Genomic DNA, 20,499 nt, shown 5'->3' on the forward strand with positions numbered 1-20,499 from the left:
GAGGATATATTCTGATCAATAATTATCATCCATTCTTTAGTTAATTCTCTTTCTCAGAGCTTCCAGCGAATTCCTCTCTGAGGCCGACTATAAATATAAGCGCTCACGGAATCTGCTCCATAATACTGAATTTGGTGTAATTAATTCGATCCTCAATTGGCATGGAGAAATCCGTGATTGTAGTTGGTGTTGACGACAGCGAGATCAGCTACCACGCTTTGGAATGGACTTTGGAGCATCTGTTTCCTCCTGCGATTCAGAACACTCCTTTCAACCTCGTCGTCGTGCACGCCAAACCTCAAGCGGTTATGGCAGTCACCCTCGCTGGCCCTGGTATGTTTGTAGTTGACCAATTTTTCGTCGTCTAGGTTTTTTTTTTTGTTTTATTGGGGTGCGCGCAACGTCGATTGATTGTTTGAGTGCTAAGCAAGTTAAAATTCGATTTCCAGAACCGATTGATGATTTTGATAATTCGATCATTTTTCGCGGATTTCAATTTTGCATTGACTGATTGCTAACAGTTGCAAGTTAAAATTCGAATCCAGAACCGATTGTGATTTTGATAATTCTCGATCATTTTTCGCGGATTTCAATTTTGCGTTTACTGATTGGTAACAGTTGCAAGTTAAAATTCGAATCCTCAGACCGATTGATGATTTGATCTGTTTTTTGCGCATTACAAATTTGCAGAGCATTGTTGTTTCAATTTTGGATTGATCGATTGGTAACCGTTGTTTGTGGTTGCGTATATTGCAGGTGCTGCTGACGTGATACCTTACGTGGATAGAGATTTGAAAGCAATAGCAGGCAGAGTAGTGGAAAAGGCTAAACAAATGTGCTCAGCTCATTCGGTAACTTGCGCAATCATCATTTATATTTCTCCCTTCGACATACAGATGTGTATATTAAGAAGGGATCCGAGCATCCAATCTAAAATCAATTGGTGATAGGTGGAGTGGTCATTCGCCTTTATATATTAGAGGAGATCCCACACATTTAGCAATGTGGATAATATTCAACACTTCCCCTCGAAAATCCATACAGGATCCAAACCCAATACGGACACCATGTCTCTGATACCATATTAAGAAGGGATCCGGGCATCCAACATGGTATCAAAGCCTAGGCTAGGTCTCGAGTTCGAGTCCCACCCGTCCCTATTTGTGGCATATGCATGTGCAAGTTTCGCAGACCCACTTGCACCGAGGGGGCGTGTTGGGGACTCCCGTTTGCGGGATATATAACTAATGACTTAGTTTCCCTAAAAAAGTTCGAGCTTTTAGGTGAGACGGTCATTAGCATCCCACAGTGTACACATTTGACTGGACACGAGTTTTAATAAAAGTGAGTAATAATTATTAATTTTTTTTATAATAAAAAAGAGTACAAAAATTGAATAACTTTTTATTTAAAAAAAATAATAATATTTTTCGATGACAACGTAAAAAGAAAAGTGAGTATAGATTTGAACGACTAGGGGACTAGAACCATTTGCTTCTGAAAATTAATTTGTGCTAATTATCAGAGATATTTATGGGTGTTTTTGTTTGGGGTTTGTTTTTTAATTGAGATTTGAATAGTAAAATTTTAAATTGAAACTATGATTCATGTTCTATGTTCTGAATGTAAAAGTGATAAAAAAAATATATAGAGAATAGATTAGTAGTTGGAATTTGGAGGAGTCAGTTTGCATGGCTCCTTCATATTCATGGGCTTAATTCTCTTCTAGCAAAAATAAATAAATAAATAAAATAAAATAAAATAAAATCTCCTCTAGCTGTATATGGACAACTGGTGTAGAGGTTTCATGTAGGGCAAATTATACCAATTAAAATTCAACTAATTAAGATAACATGATCTGGTGTTCGTGTCTCACACCCTCGTTAATGGAATATATATTTAAATATTTTAAAAATTATATTGTAATAAACAATACATGCAAGATGGATATTAGATTGCAAAGATTAAATTTTTTATAATAAAAGTAAATAAAAATATACATATATTTATTTGTAATTAAAAATAAATTAATTTTATAAAAGACACGAGTTTTAAATGTAAATTAAAATACTTATTCTTTTTTTTTAAAAAAAAATAAATAGAAATAAAGTGGTTTTGAGTGAGTTTTAACAATGTAACGTATTATAAGTTATGTATGTATAGTTAATTAAATTGATTTATATTTGTTAAATATATTTTGATTTAGTAAATTTTTACTCAAAATAAAAATATGTCAATTGTTACGGGATATACAAAAATGAAAAATATATTGATTATTCTGGGATGGAGGGAATATATAATAATTAATGATGTATTTTTCTATTAATTTAAATTTTTAAGTGAAATTATCATTTAATAATTAATAATTAAACACAATTTAGATAATGATGCAAGACTTTATATATATATATATATTGATAGAAGACTATATAATATGTAATTAATGATCTAGTGTTTTGTATGTGATACAATAAAAAGGTAAATGATGCAATTTTAGAAGTTGAGGAAGGCGATGCCCGAAACATTCTGTGTGAGGCTGTGGAGAAGCACCGTGCATCTATGTTGGTTGTGGGCAGCCATGGCTATGGAGCTATAAAGAGGTTTTATTATATATATATATATATATTATTATAAATAGATTGTTAGTTAATTGATTAAATATATATATATATATCTGTAAACAAATTAAATGATTTTTAATTGTTTAATAAAGTTGATGAAGATGCATTATAAATTATTGCAGGGCTGTTTTAGGCAGTGTTAGCGATTACTGCGCCCACCACGCACACTGCACGGTCACCATTGTTAAGAAGCCCTCTAAAACCAAGCACTGAGGATCACCTCACTCACCATCTACTGCTACCTACTCTCCTATCCTAAGGTAAGTCAATAATGGAGTATTATTTAATTATAACCACAATAATATGTCGTCTGTCTTGTCTTATATACGGGCTATGGCATGCATGTTTTAACATCATCGTATTTGTTTGCCCAATATCCTAAATTCCCACTTCTCTCTCTCTCTCTCTCTCTCTCTCTCTCTCTCTCTCTCTATATATATATATATATATATATATTCTGCTTAATTGTCTGACTAATTGTAATATTGTCGTGAGATAATTTTACTTGCATACATATATATTACCCTTGGGTTCAAGCCGGAACTAGGGTTCTAAATAAAGGGGGCTAAGAATTTTTTTTACTTATTTTATTTTTTATAAATAATACACTATTTATAGTCATACATATAAAAGGACATGTCGTCTATTTGCTGTCGTATTCTTCGAGTTGTCATATTTTGAAAATATTGCAAAATAGTTTCTGTATCAATCTTTTCAAATAATTATTTTTCCATATAACATAGCAATAAATCTGCCAAAAATTTATCTCTCGTCTTGTTGCGCAAATCACTTGATAATCTTCATCGCAGAATAAGAGGTAGAACTAACGACAACTCCATAAGTAGATACACTAACTTCAAAGTAGTATGTCATTTTCTTTTGACCATTCTTTCATCATCAAAATCATGTGAATATAACTTAGTAAGATGGAGTAGTTTTTCAACATCAAAACTAGCAAATGAATATCTAGGATTAAGAAATGCAATGCCTAAAATAAACTTGTCTCCTTAACGATTATCTATTTCTTATGTGATATGATCAACAACCTAATATAATAATTAAAAAAAATAATGATTTGTAAAGGAAATGAAATAAAATAATTGATAATTATAAAATAAAATAAAATATACATGTACATGAAGAAAAATATTGCGATAAAAATACGTTTTTGGTTGAGTATCAATTTGCCTTCGAAATCTAACTTGGATAGGCATAGGATCTTCCATATTCGGCAAAAAAATATCATTACTAAAACAAAAGTCCAAGACAATTTTCAAAAATTTCTCCCAACTATCATCCTTAAAAAATTCCTTCAATTCATCATTTAATACTATAATCAAAGATACAATATTATCAATATTCTGAGATTTTCGTTGCAAGACAACCGAGAATGCACTTGTTTTCGCCAATAATGTGAACATCAAATTAGCAATGAAAATAAATTCAAAATTCAATATTTTTTCAATTAAACCTGCATAGCACCCCGACTTCTTTGATCAATGTCATCTTCAACAATAATTTCAAGAACATTTGTAACCACATCCCATATGTCTAAAATTCGATTGATTGTCCTATAATGTGAGCCCCAATGAGTATCACCTGGCCGAGTTAAACCCATTACCTGATTTTTGCCTCTTTTCGTATCCACTTTACCATTTTCTATGCATTGTGCAAGATCATCATGATATTTTTTTCAAAGAACATCCCTTCTTTTACACGAAACTCCAACAAGATTCACAATCATAGTTAAATGACAAAAAAAGTTACTCTATGATCCTTTGAAGCTGACACAATTACTAACTGAAGTCGGTAAGCAAAACAATGAATATAATGTGCTTTGCGGTTTTCATTTAAAATAAGTGTCTTCAAACCATTGAACTCGCCACACATATTGGAAGCTTCGTCGTAATCTTGACCTCTAAGCTTTAAAAATGATATATCATATTTTGCAAAGAAATCGTCAATGGATTTCTTTAAAGCCTTTGAAGAAGTATCTTTAACATGCACAATTTCAACAAACTGTTTAATCACTTCTCCCTTTTTTGTTTACAAATTTCAAAATTATGGACATTTGTTCTTTTATTGAGTTATCTCGAGCTTCATCAATCAAAAAAGAAAAAACACTTGTCTTCAATCTCATCAAAAATAACTTTTCTCACCTGTGTTGCACAAGATTTAATAATTTTCTTTTGGATCTTAGGAGATGCCAATTGACTATTTTCCGAAGCATTTAAGTTCATCATTTTTTTTTTCACTTTTTCACTTCGATCACAATATCATTTCAATAATTCAAGAAAAATTACCTCGCTGCATTGATTTATTTGACTCATCGTGTCCACGATGGGCCAAACCTTGTTGTAGAAGAAATGAACTACATCCACAACGGCTGTTAATCAAATCGGGTAATCAACTTTCACCTTATTGCTTCTTTGTTCCAACATATCAACCTTAGTCGTTGATGTTGAAATGAGGAACATTGAATTTAACATAACGATGTGCACTTGTTGAAGGTCCTTCATGTTTTTAAAAATTTTCTAGGGCTTTTTTCCAAATTTCTAAAACCAACTTCAATAAAAGTAATATCTCCACCGTACTTGTAACCTCTATTAAACAAGAGCATACAAAATAAAACGCAACATCTTTTTATACACTATATTCAAGTCACTCATATTGATTGAACCTCGTTGATTGAAACTTCTCATAATCTTACCAAATGAAGTCCTCGGAAAATCATTATCATATGGTTGACATGGCCTTTCTCCATATACCGTCTTTTTAATTCATGTTTAACATCAATACGATAACTATCAATTAGTTTAAGTAACCCTGGATTACCAACACATCATTCTTGATAATTCTATTTCTACTATGCGTTTTTTAGCACATTCTTTATCATCGGTAATAATCTAATTACCAATCACACTGTTTGGTGTGGGGAAAGATGTACTCGAAGCAGAAGAAACTAACTTCTTTGATTTAATAATAAATTTATCTATAAATAATAAATATACACCTAACAAAAAGTTAAACAAATAAATCAATATAAATTTTATAACATTAAATTATGAAATAACACTAGTATATATACCAATAACGATGAAACTAACACATAACATAAATAAAGCTATATTCTCGAAAAGAAAAAAATTACCCAAGAATCCAAAATTCACGCTCAAATCCAAAAATATCAAACCCAGAAAATCAGAATCTGATCCACCGACGTTCTGAAGCTCCGGATTCCGATGGAGCGCAGACAGAGAAATTTGACAACAACAAAATCTTCTTCAGCGACTAAACAACAAATTCAGAACGACTCTTATCGTCTTCTTCCTCAAGGCTAACAGGGAAATCGACCAAATTAAAAGACAGAAGCTGGAGGAGATTTTTCCAAAATCTGAGAAAAAAGAGAGAAAGTGAATGAATGTACATGCAGCGGCGTAGATTAGGTTAAATTTCTTTGGTTTTTTATAAATTAAATTATTATATATAATTAATAAAATATAATATAATATACATTTTAAAAGTGAAAAAATGGTTCATGTCTGCAGCAGCAGCAGCGTGTCAAGCATCATATGTTTGCTTTGGTAATTGAAGACTGACATTAATTGTGTATTTGTTTTGATTATTAATTGAAAATTTATTTATGTAAAATAACAGTTTTTATAACAATTAGTATATATTAGTAATAAAAAATTTGTTAAATTTTTTGATTATGGGTTGAGTGGTTTCGCCTGTACTGTGCTTGGGTTGATGCATAAACAAATAAAAGAATAATTTTAGGGACATGTAAGATGGAATTGTAAAGGGTGTGTTTGTATTTTGTAGAATGTTTTGGCCCAACTTTTAGTGTGTGTTCTTTTGATGGCTTGAATTTTGTGTTTTAACATTTGAATAGTAAAAAATTTAAATTGGAATAAATAGATATTGATGTGATATATGCTTTTGATTTGATATTTTTGAAAAAAAATTAATTAATAATAAAAGACTAAGTTTTGATAAACTTGATAAAAGAAAATTTGTATTTGATGTGCTATTTTGTATGGAAAAACAATATTTTTGATTTGATGTTTTTACAAAAATTATGGTAGATAAATTGTGCCAATAGTTCTAAAAGTCAATGTGTGTATATAGAGCCCAATTTGGAATATATCATAGGAATATATATATATATATATATATTGAGTTTGATTTGAATATAATATTTTTGTAAGATAAAATAATACTCTCTCCGTCCATTACTAAATTTTTCATTTTTCATTTTAGTTTGTCCAAATCAAACTTTCACATTTCTTTGTTTAGAAAAATATCTCTCAATCAAATACCAAAATAATATTATTTTTTTATCTTTCACATTACTTTTCAAAGGTAAAATAGATATTACATTACTTTATTATACTACATATCTATAAAATGCTTATTTTCCTTATTCAGTATGAAAAATCAAACGGAAAGTCTACCACCGGACGAAGGGAGTATGTTTTTATATGAAATAGTAAAAAAACTTGAAGTCAAATTAAAGAAGAATACGAGTTGCGGATCCGGTGCTGACCCGATCCAATCAGCATAGTGCTGATTTGATTGGGTCATCATATAATCAACATATTATATACTATCATAGCATATTTATAATACTTCATATGCAATATTATAACTCAATATATGATATCTTATAACGCAATATATCTACGCGATCAACACTTGATTCGTGCCCAAGAATATACCCTGCATTGTGATTTCTTTGAATATTATGTTTGTGTTTTTGGTTTAACTAATGGTTTGATATTCCTCCTGTAGAAATAAGTGTAAATAATAAATTTCTATAGGGAGAACTAACAAATAAATAATGTATAAAATTATAAAAAGATATAAAAAGAATAAATCTATAAAATTGAAATACTATGATTTACATAGAAATGACTATGGAATATATTATATATATCTATATTGAAAAAATACGCTCAAAATTCTTTCATAAGGCTTTATTGCAATATCAGAGAACTCACAAAATTATTCAAATGTAAGAAAAAATATTTTTCTACTCCTTCTATTCCAGTATAGTTGATATTTTTCATTAGAGACACTCTATTTAAAGAAATAATGCTTAATTAGTTAATAATAGCGAACTATGCTATTATTTATTATTTTTTTTAATAAATAATATTGATAGTTTTAAAATAAATTTAATATATATGATTAAAAATTAAAATATGTATTTAAATATTTTAAAAATTATATCGTAATAAAAAATATATGCAATATATATATCATTTTGTAGAGAATAAAATTTTTTATAATACTAGTAAACAAAAAATACTTTTATTTATTTATAATTAACATAAATTAATTTTATAAAAGATGTGGGTTTTAAATGTAGATAAAATATTTTGTTTTTTGAGGAGAGTTATAGAATAATGAATTTTGAATGAGTCCTACATGATAATGTTATAAGTTATGTATTAATTAAGTTAATTTATATTTGTTAAATATATTTTGATTTAGTATCCTTTACCCAAAATAGAAAAGTATCAATTGTTATGAAATAAACTAAAATAAAAATAGTGTCAGTTGTGGTGGGACAGAGAGATTAACGTATTTCCCTTAACAAACAGAAAATGCTTATTAATATTTTTTTTCCTACTTTAATAATTGTATATATCATTAAGATTTGCGGAATTTTGTGAAAATAGGTTTTAAAATGATATATTTGTTGATTCATAAAACATAGGGAAATGGAAACAAAATCACATTGTGAAATAGATAAGTACCTAAACTCCGCTTGAGAGTTGGTAGTCATACATCGGCACATGTGTTTTTCTCTCAGTGTCTTATTTGAAATGTTTGATTTTGCAGATGATATGTTGAAAGATATGTCACAATCCTTTTTGGATATACCTGTAACCTCGGGATTTTTAAGTCTCAATTCTTACGGACTATCCAATCCTTCAAAATTCCCTTAAATATTTCCGAGAAGAAAAATTCATACCTATGGCAAGATCACTGGTCTCCATATCCATATATACGTCCCACTCACTATACTTAGGAAACATATCTTCTTCTATACTCCATGCTTGACTTCTTGTGATGTTGTTTAACTTCTCGATTGCTTTTTCTCTGTTCTCTTTTTCTTACTTTACTTATCATGTGGTTCTTATAGCTACTATGTGAAAATGTTATCATCATTTAGATCATCAAATTAATTGTACATCAAAGAGGGATCATCTCACTCTTCGTATCTTTCTCAAAGTCGCTGTCATCACAATTATAAAATTATGAGCATTCATCATCAATATTTTCTGGCCGAACGGTCTAACTGGACATTGTTTTTATTCTCTCACCAATCTCAGCTTTCCGAACACTGCCCCATCCATGTTCCATTGCATCATTCACCTTCTCCACCTATTTGCACTTCTTCGGGCCCATTGTTATCGCCCATCATAGTTTCATCATCACCATCACCATCACTATCTCTATCAACTAATTCAATTTCTATCTATGTTTCAATCCCAAAAGCCAAACAACCAATCGGGTGTTTCTCCCTTTCACATCGAGACATTCTAAAAAAAGGAATAATAACAAAATTGAGATAAGAATAATATACTATACTACAAATATTATTTAATAATTTCAAGAAATGTACATTGGAACTGATGAATATGAGTCTTTTTTCAGAAAGCCAAAGTCACAACCTTACTATTGGGGCCGTAATAGGTAGAGTAGCTGCAATTTTTTTGTTGAGTTTTGTACCTATGGTCCTTTATCTAAGATGTAAATATGCGACAGGAGTATAATAAAGCTGATGACGAGGACCTGTCCCATGGCGAGGACTGGTCCCGTCACACTACATTATTCACCCTAAGGCAAATAAGAGCAGCTACAAACAATTGCTCGAGGTTTGTTCTTCCTCATGAAGAAGCAACGATCAAATTTATCCATCGTGACATCAAAGCTACGAATGTGCTTCTTGATAAAAATCTTGTCCCAAAAATATCTGATTTTTGTATTGCCCGGCTCAGATGAAGAAGATTGCTCGCATATAAGCACTCGCATTGCTGGGACTTAGTAAGCAATCAATCATCGACATTCTTTGATATTTGTGTGTGTGTGTGCACATGTATAATTATTGTCTCATTTTTTACATTTATATTCATGTGGATACATGTCGCCTGAATACACTATGCGAGGTTATCTGACAAACAAGGCAGATGTTTATGCATGTCAAATGTTGTCGACATACTTGAGGGAAGAACTAGTGTTCATGAATTCGACTTTGGTGACGACATGACCGTGAACCAGACTGTGAATGAGATCTCCGTAGAGCCCTCACCCTCTTATGCGCTTTTACAATAGAAAACTTGGGTTCAATTCGATGCTAAAATTGCTCAAGAAACTATCATTGAAACAATAAATTTGTATACATATCAAGTTGAGATATCTCTAATTTGTAACGAAAAATTCTTGCAACTTTTATTTGATATAGTTACTATTACAAACATGTTTCTTATTTATTTTATTTTATTTTATGACTGCGGATCTGGCGCTGATACAATCAAATCAATATGATGTTGATTCGATCGGGTCAGCATATCATATAAAGGTAATCATCACATATTATATACTATCAGAGCATTTTTATGATACATCACATACTAGATTATAATTCAACATCTGATATTTTATAACACAAAATTTATATTGTACGTCTTTATAGTATATGCTGATCGGGTCAAATCAGCAATAATTTTCCGATTAAACATGAAACATGTTTCCAATCTTACATTTTCAATTTTCCAATCCTAATAAAGAACAAAAAGTAAATAAATAAAATAAGGTGTGGATCAGGTGTTAATTGGGTCAAATCGGTAAAAATTATTAAGAGTATTAATTAAAAATTTAGGTAAGATAAGATGGATTAGGATATAATTGGATTGGGGTATAATGCAATTCTTGCACGAGGCTATTGGGACGAGTTGCTCTAAATTCAAATTCGACATCACTGTCACCATAGGTGCCAAAAAATGATTTAGTTTAAAATACATTATACTCGAGTCAACCTACCGGATCTAAATTATTTAATGACATCCATACTGGTTATAAGTTTAGATATGATGTAATATGTATTTAATTAAAGGTAAATTTACAATGCGTCTTGAATGTTTAAAAAACATAGGGTTTGTTCTACTAATTTTTTTTTTTTTTTTTCGATTCTCAATATATAGATATAATATATTTTTATCATCTAAAAAAATTAAATTTAATATAAAATATTATTTATATATATTGAAAATCGGGGCAGCGATCAAATAAGAGGTCCAATGCCTTCGAGTTATTTACACAACATAGTTGTAACACGTATCGACGTAAATACAACTTTTACGACGAGGTTGTCTAGCGGTTGAAACAACAATGCATGTATGTGCATAAATCAATGGATGAGGAAGTGCAAATAAAGAAAAAAATACACACGATTTGTTTATCCAGGTCGGTATTCAAATCTACGTTTGGAAGATTCCAATGAAGGAATGTTAACTAAACCAAACACTTGGTTTACATCATCCAAGATACCAAACAAATCAATAGACTTATCTTCTAACCAAGTTCCATGTTGTTTTACAAGCTTAAATGGGCTGGTTGTTACAATGCGGTAAGACTCCAACAGACTAGCAGTTAAAGCTAAAACTAAGGTGGCATAACAGTTTATTAGCTCATGATTTGGTTTTGACTTTATGAAATTTTCTTCTGGTCGACTTCAAACCTCCATAAAACACACCTCTCAACTCACTGTGATGAGGAGAAAATATTTCACATTTGAAGTGAGAGAAACCGATGTTTCATCCACTATAATCCAATTCAATACACTCTACACAAATTTCTCACATGATGCTTTGTGTACATTTTTGTGCAGTGTAAACGAGGCATTAATTGTCATGCAGGACGAGCGTGACACACTATTGATTTCTCCTGCATGTTTCCTATACGAGACAAGTTGATTTGTCTCATTTTAACATGTATAAGACACGTTTTGATACAATTAAAGTTGGCTTTTTGGTCAAATATCTGTTTGATTTTCCAAAATGGCGTTAGGTGCAAAACGGATTTGTTTTTTTGCATAATACAACATTTTATTACATATATAATTTATTATATCTCACATAAACAAATATACGTCAAACCAAAATACTAAACAAACAAACAGTATATTTTAATAAATTAAGTATATTGAATATGAGTGTCCTTTTATAAATAATCATTTTTTTTTTAATACAAATCAATAAAAACATATGTCTATATATATATATATATTTATCTATAATTAATATGAAAGAGATTGTAATATAAATTTTTTTAAATAAGTTGGTTTAATTTTAAAAATTTTTGAGGAAACAATTGAGATGAAAAAATCTTCCAGTCTAGTGCCGATTTATGCCTCAACTACTCATCGGTGAAACTTTGGCTTTATTAAAAGCTTGCAATGCATGTTTTCCACCAAAACGCTCCAATATTTTCTTGGCAAAACAATCGAAATGGTTGATGTTTTAGCTAAAGAGAGGTGTGGTTTAGCATTCAAGAATGAATATTTTCCTTTACTCTTCATTTCGTTGACACCCGAAAAATTGGTTTCGCCGCTGTCAATTTCTTCTCCGAGGAGTAAAAACAATAGAATGAGTGTTCATACATTTGCATATAGACAGCATATTTTACACCAACATGGCCGTGTCAACATCAACACGGGGTATAAAGTATTTTTTTTTTTTATCCTTGTTATTTTCATTGAGAGTTATATATACTCACTCTTCCAATTTTCAATGAACCAATAGTCCATTTGAAGATAGGATTAATGCATACGACTTAGTTATTAGAACTGGTCATCGTCAACCTCTATATGATCTCATCAATTAATTAGTAAAATAATTCTCTCAAAATCTACATGACTCAAGCTCTTCTTCTTACACTGCCATTTCAGTTGCTGCAGCTTCTTCTGTATGTTCATTTCGAATTCGACATATCTGTAAGATTGGCTGTATGTAATGATGCTGTTCCAATGGCTTTTTGTTGTGTTTGTTTGCCTATGGGGTCATGCTTTTGGACGAGCCGTTCCACCTACTTATCATCATCAAGGTAACGATCACGCACAAGCACGTGTATTTAGATTTATTGAAATGGTTTATGTTCATTTATATTCATGATAGGTATTTATGAAACTTCTGTAGGCACTTTTAAGTCGTTGACGAGTTTGGGGAAGAGTGATTGGGATCGCAGTGTGGATTTGTCGCGTTCGATTGCTATCAGCCCGAGTGTGGCTCTAGAGATTGATCATGCCATTCTAAGTGCCAGAACAGGTTGGATCAGTAGTCCGAGCTCGAGTTTGGATCCTAATGATAACAGAAAGGGAGGTGCATACAATACTAAAAAATATATCGGCAAAAAATAAAATAAATGAACAAGATACATACATATTTTTTAAAATTTTGATACTATTTACCGTCAGTACTTTTTAAAAAAGTTTTCATATCAAATAGATATCTATTCTTATAAAATATTATATCGAATATTCAATTTTTTACTATTTTAATATTTTTTCAAAATTTAGAAGAACTGCTAAGTAGAAATTTATAAAATTGTATGACACTACAAAAATAATAAAAATAAAATAAAATCCAAGAAACAATAATTAATTCATCATTAAGATTTCTTCGTTTGTCCAAAATGACATGATGCTCTTTTTTAAAAATAAAAAAAAAATATATTCGACGTGATATTTTTAAAAAATTATCGTTGATTGAATAATATATATTTAGAATTTTCGGAAGTATATATATAAATAGAGCGAAGGTAAATAACAAAAGGTGTTCCTCATTTTCTGATTTAAATTGTGACATATATTTCGATTTTATTTTATAGAGATGGTGAAGCCATTACGAAAGCTGAGTTTGGAAGAGATGAGTTCTAGTATCTCCAAAGATCGATTTATTATTAGCTCAAGCTTAAGATCAAGCTCAAGAGAGATGTTGGCATCTATTGGTGATCCTATTGATCCTAGGAAGTATCCCGGCGGACGTGCTTCCGGTCTGGCTGCAGCCCCGTGGCCCTACAGCCCGGCACATGCTCCAATCCCAAGCACGCGTAAGGGATTGAGGTTTTGTTTGAGTTTGTATTTATATTTGTGTTTTGAATTCCTACTTTTATTGTTGTTTCTAATGAATGTGCTTATTCTCAATTAATTGTTTTTTTAATATTAATTATTATATGAATACGTAGTACAAATTAGAAGAAAATGACAAAAATACTTTTATTAGTGTCTTATAATACTATTATATTGATATTTGTGCAAAAAATTATAGAAATATAATAATATTTTTAATATTAATAAAATGACGCAGAAGATAAACGAGAACCTTAGAGCCAGACGGAGGAAATTTTTTTTTTTTTTAAAAAAATAATTATTTAATCATTCAAAGTAAATATACTTTCAGGTAAGGAGTCGTCTACATCGACAAGTCATTCTACTGGTATAATATTAGGTGTGGTAACATCAATTGTTATTGTGATTTTTCTACTTGGGGCTCTTCTTTGGTGGAAGGGTTATCGGCCATGTAAATACGCGACGAGGCATGGTAAAACTGATGATGAGGGTCCATCCCTCCATACTACACTGTTTACTTTGAAGCAAATTAAAGCAGCTACGAATAATTTCAACCCCAAGAACAAGGTTGGGGAGGGTGGTTTTGGTCCCGTGTATAAGGTGACAATTAATTTGAATATTGCATGTACAAGACTATAATAGCGCGTAGATTTTGATTCGTTTGTTTTATTTGAAGGGATGTCTAAAGGATGGCACCGTAATCGCGGTGAAGCAACTTTCTACCAAATCGAAGCAAGGGAACCGTGAGTTTGTGAATGAAGTCGGCATGATTTCTGTTCTAAAACACCCTCATCTTGTTAAGCTCTATGGATGTTGCATCGAGGCCAATCAATTATTGCTTGTCTATGAGTATATGGAAAACAATAGTCTTGCTCGTGCTTTATTTGGTACGCTTTTATTCAATCTCTTTATCTGGCGACGGTAGAGTCTTTTTAAAAAATTGTAAATCGTGTTTGCAATTTTTTAGGTTCCGAAGGACAACAATTACACTTGGATTGGCCAACAAGGCGCAATATTTGTCTCGGAATTGCACGAGGTTTGTATTTCCTTCACGAAGAATCAAGGATCAAAATTGTCCATCGGGACATCAAGGCTACTAATGTACTTCTTGATAAAGATCTCACACCCAAAATATCTGATTTTGGTATTGCCCGGCTCGATGAAGAGGATTGCACGCATATAAGCACCCGCATTGCCGGAACTTAGTAAAAATTCAATCATTCACTTTATTAATTCTACTTTGGTTTTATTCATATACCTCGATGTATATAATTATTGTCTTGTTTTCCTATTTCAAGTGGATACATGTCGCCCGAATATGCTATGCGAGGTTATTTAACGGACAAAGCAGATGTTTACGCATTTGGGATTGTTCTTTTGGAAATTGTTAGCGGGAAAAGCATAGCCACAACCCGTGGGCCGAATGGCGATCCCTTCTTTCTTTTAGAATGGGTAAATTCATTATCGCAATTTTAAATCTATCGATTTTTTTTTTTTTTTTTCGGATTTATAATTTGCAAAATGTAATATTTTTGTGTACAAATTTAGGCAAAATCTTTGAAGAAGATGGGGAAATTGCTAGAACTAGTTGATCCAAGATTGGAATCTAACTACAAGGAAAATGAGGTAAAAATAATTATCGAGTTGGCGTTTGTTTGTACGAATGTTGAATCTACGGAGAGGCCGAATATGTCAACTGTTGTCAACATACTTGAGAAAAAAACTTATGTTTAATTGAAATTTCACCAACAAAAAATTGTAAATAAGATGTCAACGGGGCTCTCACCTTCTCTTGCTTTCGTAAGTAGAAAATTTGGGAATGACATATTGTTGAGAATACTTCTCAAAATGAAATTGACATAATAAAATTAGTGTTTGATTGTCAAGTTGGACTATTTTAGTGTAGCAATATTTTATATACACTCTAATTGTAATATGTGCTATACATTGGCATTTTTTATTTATTCTTTGATATTTTATAATATGATATATATTTTAAATAAATAGTTTACATAATTGTTGAACTATTTTTATTATTAAAAAAAAATAAAGATAGATATTAATGAAATTACTAAAGATACATTGATAAATATATTCAAATAATATTTAAACTATCACTTTAAAGTTCTTCAACAAAATAAAATTAAATGGATATAATTCTATATATTTTCTTTAATTTTAATTAACAAACTATTTTACATACTCTCAATTTTTAATACTGCTGGACGTATTTTTTCACCAAAATTTTTTTGATATATATATTTTTTAATTAATATTAATAGATTTGTTTGTAAAAAAAAAAAATTCTACACAACTTTTAATATATATATATATATGTATATTATCATCTTAAAAAAAAATCATCTTAAAAAAAAAAAAATTAAACCAAAACACTAAACAAACAAATCCATTATAAAAAGAATTTGATATATTTTTCAATTAATATTTTTAAATAATTATAACATACTCAGATAGGCAAGCAAAATATATATATATATATGTATAATATACTCTATACATTTAAAAAAATTAATAATTCAATACAAAACCTAATTTAAAGACTAAATCAAACTAAAAACAAACAATCATACTCCTCATATTTTGTAAAAATAGTTATCTCAATTCTATTTAGAAATTTGTTAGAAAAAATCCATTTTTGTAGCTACAATTGTAATCTTAAAAAATTTTAAATTCTTAAAATAATTTGAAAATAGTGTACATGAAGTTATGAACAATTCAATTTAAGTCTCTTATTATTTTATTTCTAACTTATATTGCAATTAGAATTATACATGTGGGCGGGGTCATATAAATTTAATTTACAAAAATAATATATTTATACCGAGTGGCCCCACAAATAAATATGTCTGTATTATTTGGTTTTTACTCACCATGCACTTACAAAATTTTTTCTCATACTCAAGCATGCACGCATCCATTCAAAATCGAAAAAAATAATTGGTTCTATTTGATTGTAGTTTGAATTTGAATTTGAATTTTTTTTTTTTTAATTTGTATTTTGATGTGATCTTTTATGAAAAAATAGTACTTCTTCCGTCCCAAAAGAGTTGTCTTATTTTTTCATTTTTGTCCGTTTCAAAACAATTGTCCTGTTTCTTTATTTAGTAACCGTGGTCCCTACTTTATAACAAAATTATTCATACTTTTTCAAATTACCCATAATTATTACTCTAACCTACTTTTTAAAATCCTTCAAAAAGTAAAGACATTTTAGTCTTTTACATTCTATTTTATACTCACTTTTAATTAAATACTATTATTTTTTAATTTTCGTGTCAATTTCCAACAAGACACTTCTTCTGTGACGGAGGGAGTAAATGTTTATTAAAAACTGTGCTAAGTTACTACGTAGTTATTTTTAAAAAAAGAAAGTGAGATGAGATATATGACGGATAGAAACAACAATGTGGACACGGGACGGAAGGAGTAATAGAGTTTAGTAGGTTATTATATTATTTTATTATTTTTATATCAGTGGGTATTATTGATATTTTAAAATAAAAATTAATGTATATGATTAAAAAAATAAAATAATATTTAAATATTTTAAATATTATACATCAGTGAAATATACTATCTCCGGCTTTAAAGGTCTTATTTACTTTTTGCGTGTTGATATTTAAATATTAGTTATTATATGAAAATATAGTACAAATCAAGATAAATAAAAAAATATTTCTAATAGTGTTTTATAATACTATTATAATGACATTTGTACAAAAAAATTATACAAATATTTTTTTTTAATGATAAATACAATTACGCAAAAAGGTAAACGAGACATTTTTAGAACAGTACAGAGGGAGTATATAATATGAATATTATTTTGTAGAAAATAAAATTTTATATAATAAAAAATATTTATAATTAATATAGACTAATTTTATACTCCATCCGTCCCTTAACAATCTATCTATTTTTTCATTTTCGTCCGTACCACAATAAAGTATCCATTCTTTTTTTTTTTAGTAATTGTACTATCTACCTAATATTACAAATACTCATCCAATTTACAATATATTACACAAATGTCATTACCTTTATATCATACAATACTAATATGGTTAATTTAGTCTTTTTACCTTTATTTATACTCTATATTAATATAATACTAATATTTCTAAAACTTTATATAAAAAGCAAATATAAACGTGGGACATGGCATGTAGGAGTATAATATAAGGAATTTTATATATAAATAAAAATATTATTATTTTACTGAGGAGAAATTTAGGAGTATAATATAGGGAATTTTATATATAAATAAAAATATTATTATTTTACTAAGGAGAAATAGAAGAGATTTTAAGGAAATCCTAATATTATAAATTTAATTAACTTAATTTATATTTATTAATAAATTTATTAAAAATAAAAATATATTAACTGTTATAGTGCAGATAGAGTATATAACTATTATTATTAGTTGTGGATCCCGCGCTAAAATATTCAAATATATATACATAGATATATAAAATTTAGAAAAAAAGTGATATAATAATATATATATATATATATTACTCGCTCCGTCCCACATTGAATGTATGGATCATTGTAGACACAAAAATTGGGATAAGTATAATTAGTAGATAATTAAAAATATATTAGTGAAAATAATTATCTTATAATATGAATAATTATAAATTAAGATGATAACTAATTACTTTAATTAAAATTTTAAAAAAAAATTAAAAAGTTTAAAATCAGATTAAAGTGTGTAATCATTTTCCAAAAAATGAAAGTGACATGGGATGTGAGACGGACAGAAACGACAATGTGAACATGGTACGTGGGACGGAGGAAATATATTATAACAAAGGGTAAACTGTTTTTTAGTATGTAATTGACCCTTCATTATTTTAGTCATATAACTGGAGGTAACCGGAGGCTGTTATAAACTAATTCCGTAAGTAAAATTTTTTCTCAATTTAGTCCTCAGGTGGTATCTGCGCGACAGACTGGCTGACACATATCTGCCACGTGGATTATTTTTATTTGTATTTTTTTAAAATATAAAAAATTACAATTATAAAAATAAAATAAATAATAAATAATAAAATAAATAATAAAAAATAAAATTATCCATATGTACGTCAAGTCAGCACTATGTGACTTTTAATAATTTATATATTAGTATATTTTTTAATTGTATTTTTTATATTTTATTTTTATTTTCAATATAAAAAATATAAATTATTCATATAGCGGCCATGTGGTAGTGATCTGACCGACATATGGATAATTTTTATTTTGTCATTTTAATTTTTATATTTTATTTTCTTATATTTTGAAATTTTATTTTTTTATATATTTTATATATTTAATTTAACTTTTATTTATTTATTTTAAAAAAAATAGAAATAAAAAAAATAAAAATTATCCATGTGTCAGTCACGTGGCGCGCGCTGATCTGGCCGACACGTATCCGCCAGTTTGCCACGCAGATGACCAATAGGCATTCCGGACTAAATTGAAAAGTTTTTTTCACTTACGAGATTAGTTTAAGACAACCTTCATTTACGAGACTAAAATAATAAAGTGATCCAGTTACGAAATTAAAAAAATAATTTTCCCTATAATAAAATATATAATGTGTTATAAATATATTGTATACTATATATATATTATATACTTTAATAACATGCATGGATTTGATTAAATCAACACCATAATAATTTAATTCAAATCGACGTGTAGGATGTATAATCCGTTGTTGTAGTACTTAAATATATATTTGAATGTAGATGTTATACTATATTTTTCATAAGATTCAATATATGTAGGTGTGTTTGTGATTGGATTTTAAATCCACTGTTCATCATATTTTTTCCCCCCAAATACATCAAATTAAACACGTATTTTTTATTTTTTATATTATACTAAAAATCAATTTTACATTCAAAATATCACATCAACACCTATTTATATCACATCATACAACTATTCAAATTCAAAATTTTTACTATTCAAATCCCAACTCAAAATCCAAACCCCCAAACAAACACACCCCGAATACTACCACCGTCCCATAACAAAGTATCAATTTTTCTATTTTAGTCCGTTCCATAACAAAATATCCATTTCCTTTTTTTTAGTAACTGTATTATTACCTAATATTACAAATACTCTTACAGCTTACAATATATTACACAAATGTCATTACCTTTATATCACACATACTAACAAGATTATTTTAGTCATTTCAACTTTATTCCTACTATATTCCAATATAATACTAATATACCTAAAACTGCGCGTAAAAAGTAATTGAATACTTACTAATGAGACGGAGGGAGTATTACTTTATTGGTCCCAGTTGATTTGTTCATTCTTTCAGATTGGTGGTCTCATATAAATTGTTTCTTTTTTTTTTAAAAAAAAAATAATTATACACTTTAATCACATTTTTAAATTCATAATTTATATACATATTTTTTTATTTTAATTAAATTATTTAGTTATTTTAATTTTAATTTATAATTATTTTTATTATATCATAATTATTTTTACTATTAACTTTTTAAATAATTATTAATTATATGGTATTTAAAACTTTGTGCCACTGTTAAAATGAACAATTAACTGGACGGAAGGAATATATATTTTCAAATATTTAATTTTTCTCCATTTCAATTCAAAATATTATTTTACCATTTTTGTTTGTCTTTTTCAAAGTATTTTTTCTTATTTTAGAAAAAATAATTATAAATTAATACC

At 28.7% G+C, this 20,499-nt stretch overlaps 2 protein-coding genes across 4 annotated transcripts; both read left to right on the top strand.

Moving 5' to 3' along the window:
* The first annotated feature begins 29 nt into the window (after positions 1-29).
* Positions 30-2,982, top strand: LOC127266167 (universal stress protein PHOS34-like). The gene is made up of 4 exons (XM_051296328.1): positions 30-333; positions 757-851; positions 2,479-2,600; positions 2,744-2,982. The coding sequence occupies exons 1-4, from the start codon at positions 162-164 to the stop codon at positions 2,832-2,834; spliced, it is 480 nt and encodes a 159-aa protein (XP_051152285.1). The 5' UTR covers positions 30-161; the 3' UTR covers positions 2,835-2,982.
* A 9,553-nt stretch (positions 2,983-12,535) lies between these two features.
* On the top strand, positions 12,536-15,557 carry LOC127266163 (probable LRR receptor-like serine/threonine-protein kinase At1g53420). Of its 3 annotated transcripts, none has more exons than XM_051296323.1 (8): positions 12,536-12,737; positions 12,830-13,012; positions 13,521-13,742; positions 14,093-14,361; positions 14,438-14,648; positions 14,729-14,966; positions 15,060-15,213; positions 15,310-15,557. In XM_051296323.1, the coding sequence occupies exons 1-8, from the start codon at positions 12,647-12,649 to the stop codon at positions 15,493-15,495; spliced, it is 1,554 nt and encodes a 517-aa protein (XP_051152280.1). In that variant the 5' UTR covers positions 12,536-12,646; the 3' UTR covers positions 15,496-15,557. The 3 variants fall into 3 exon arrangements, with proteins under 3 accessions (XP_051152280.1, XP_051152281.1, XP_051152282.1); XM_051296324.1 differs by having other exon boundaries at positions 14,450-14,648; XM_051296325.1 differs by having other exon boundaries at positions 12,830-12,958.
* Positions 15,558-20,499: the final 4,942 nt, after the last annotated feature.

The sequence above is a fragment of the Andrographis paniculata genome, unplaced genomic scaffold (assembly GCF_009805555.1).
Source record: "Andrographis paniculata isolate CXL003 unplaced genomic scaffold, ASM980555v1 Contig74END, whole genome shotgun sequence".
In the NCBI taxonomy this organism is placed as follows: domain Eukaryota; kingdom Viridiplantae; phylum Streptophyta; class Magnoliopsida; order Lamiales; family Acanthaceae; genus Andrographis; species Andrographis paniculata.

What these genes read in the sequence shown, in the direction of transcription:
- LOC127266167 (XM_051296328.1), top strand. Translation starts at nt 162, where the DNA reads ATGGAGAAATCCGTGATTGTAGTTGGTGTTGACGACAGCGAGATCAGC. An exon ending in AGTCACCCTCGCTGGCCCTG is followed by an intron (nt 334 to 756) that starts GTATGTTTGTAG and finishes CGTATATTGCAG; the next exon opens with GTGCTGCTGACGTGATACCT. An exon ending in AAATGTGCTCAGCTCATTCG is followed by an intron (nt 852 to 2,478) that starts GTAACTTGCGCA and finishes TACAATAAAAAG; the next exon opens with GTAAATGATGCAATTTTAGA.
- LOC127266163 (XM_051296323.1), top strand. Translation starts at nt 12,647, where the DNA reads ATGATGCTGTTCCAATGGCTTTTTGTTGTGTTTGTTTGCCTATGGGGT. An exon ending in ACCTACTTATCATCATCAAG is followed by an intron (nt 12,738 to 12,829) that starts GTAACGATCACG and finishes AAACTTCTGTAG; the next exon opens with GCACTTTTAAGTCGTTGACG. An exon ending in TGCTCCAATCCCAAGCACGC is followed by an intron (nt 13,743 to 14,092) that starts GTAAGGGATTGA and finishes ATATACTTTCAG; the next exon opens with GTAAGGAGTCGTCTACATCG.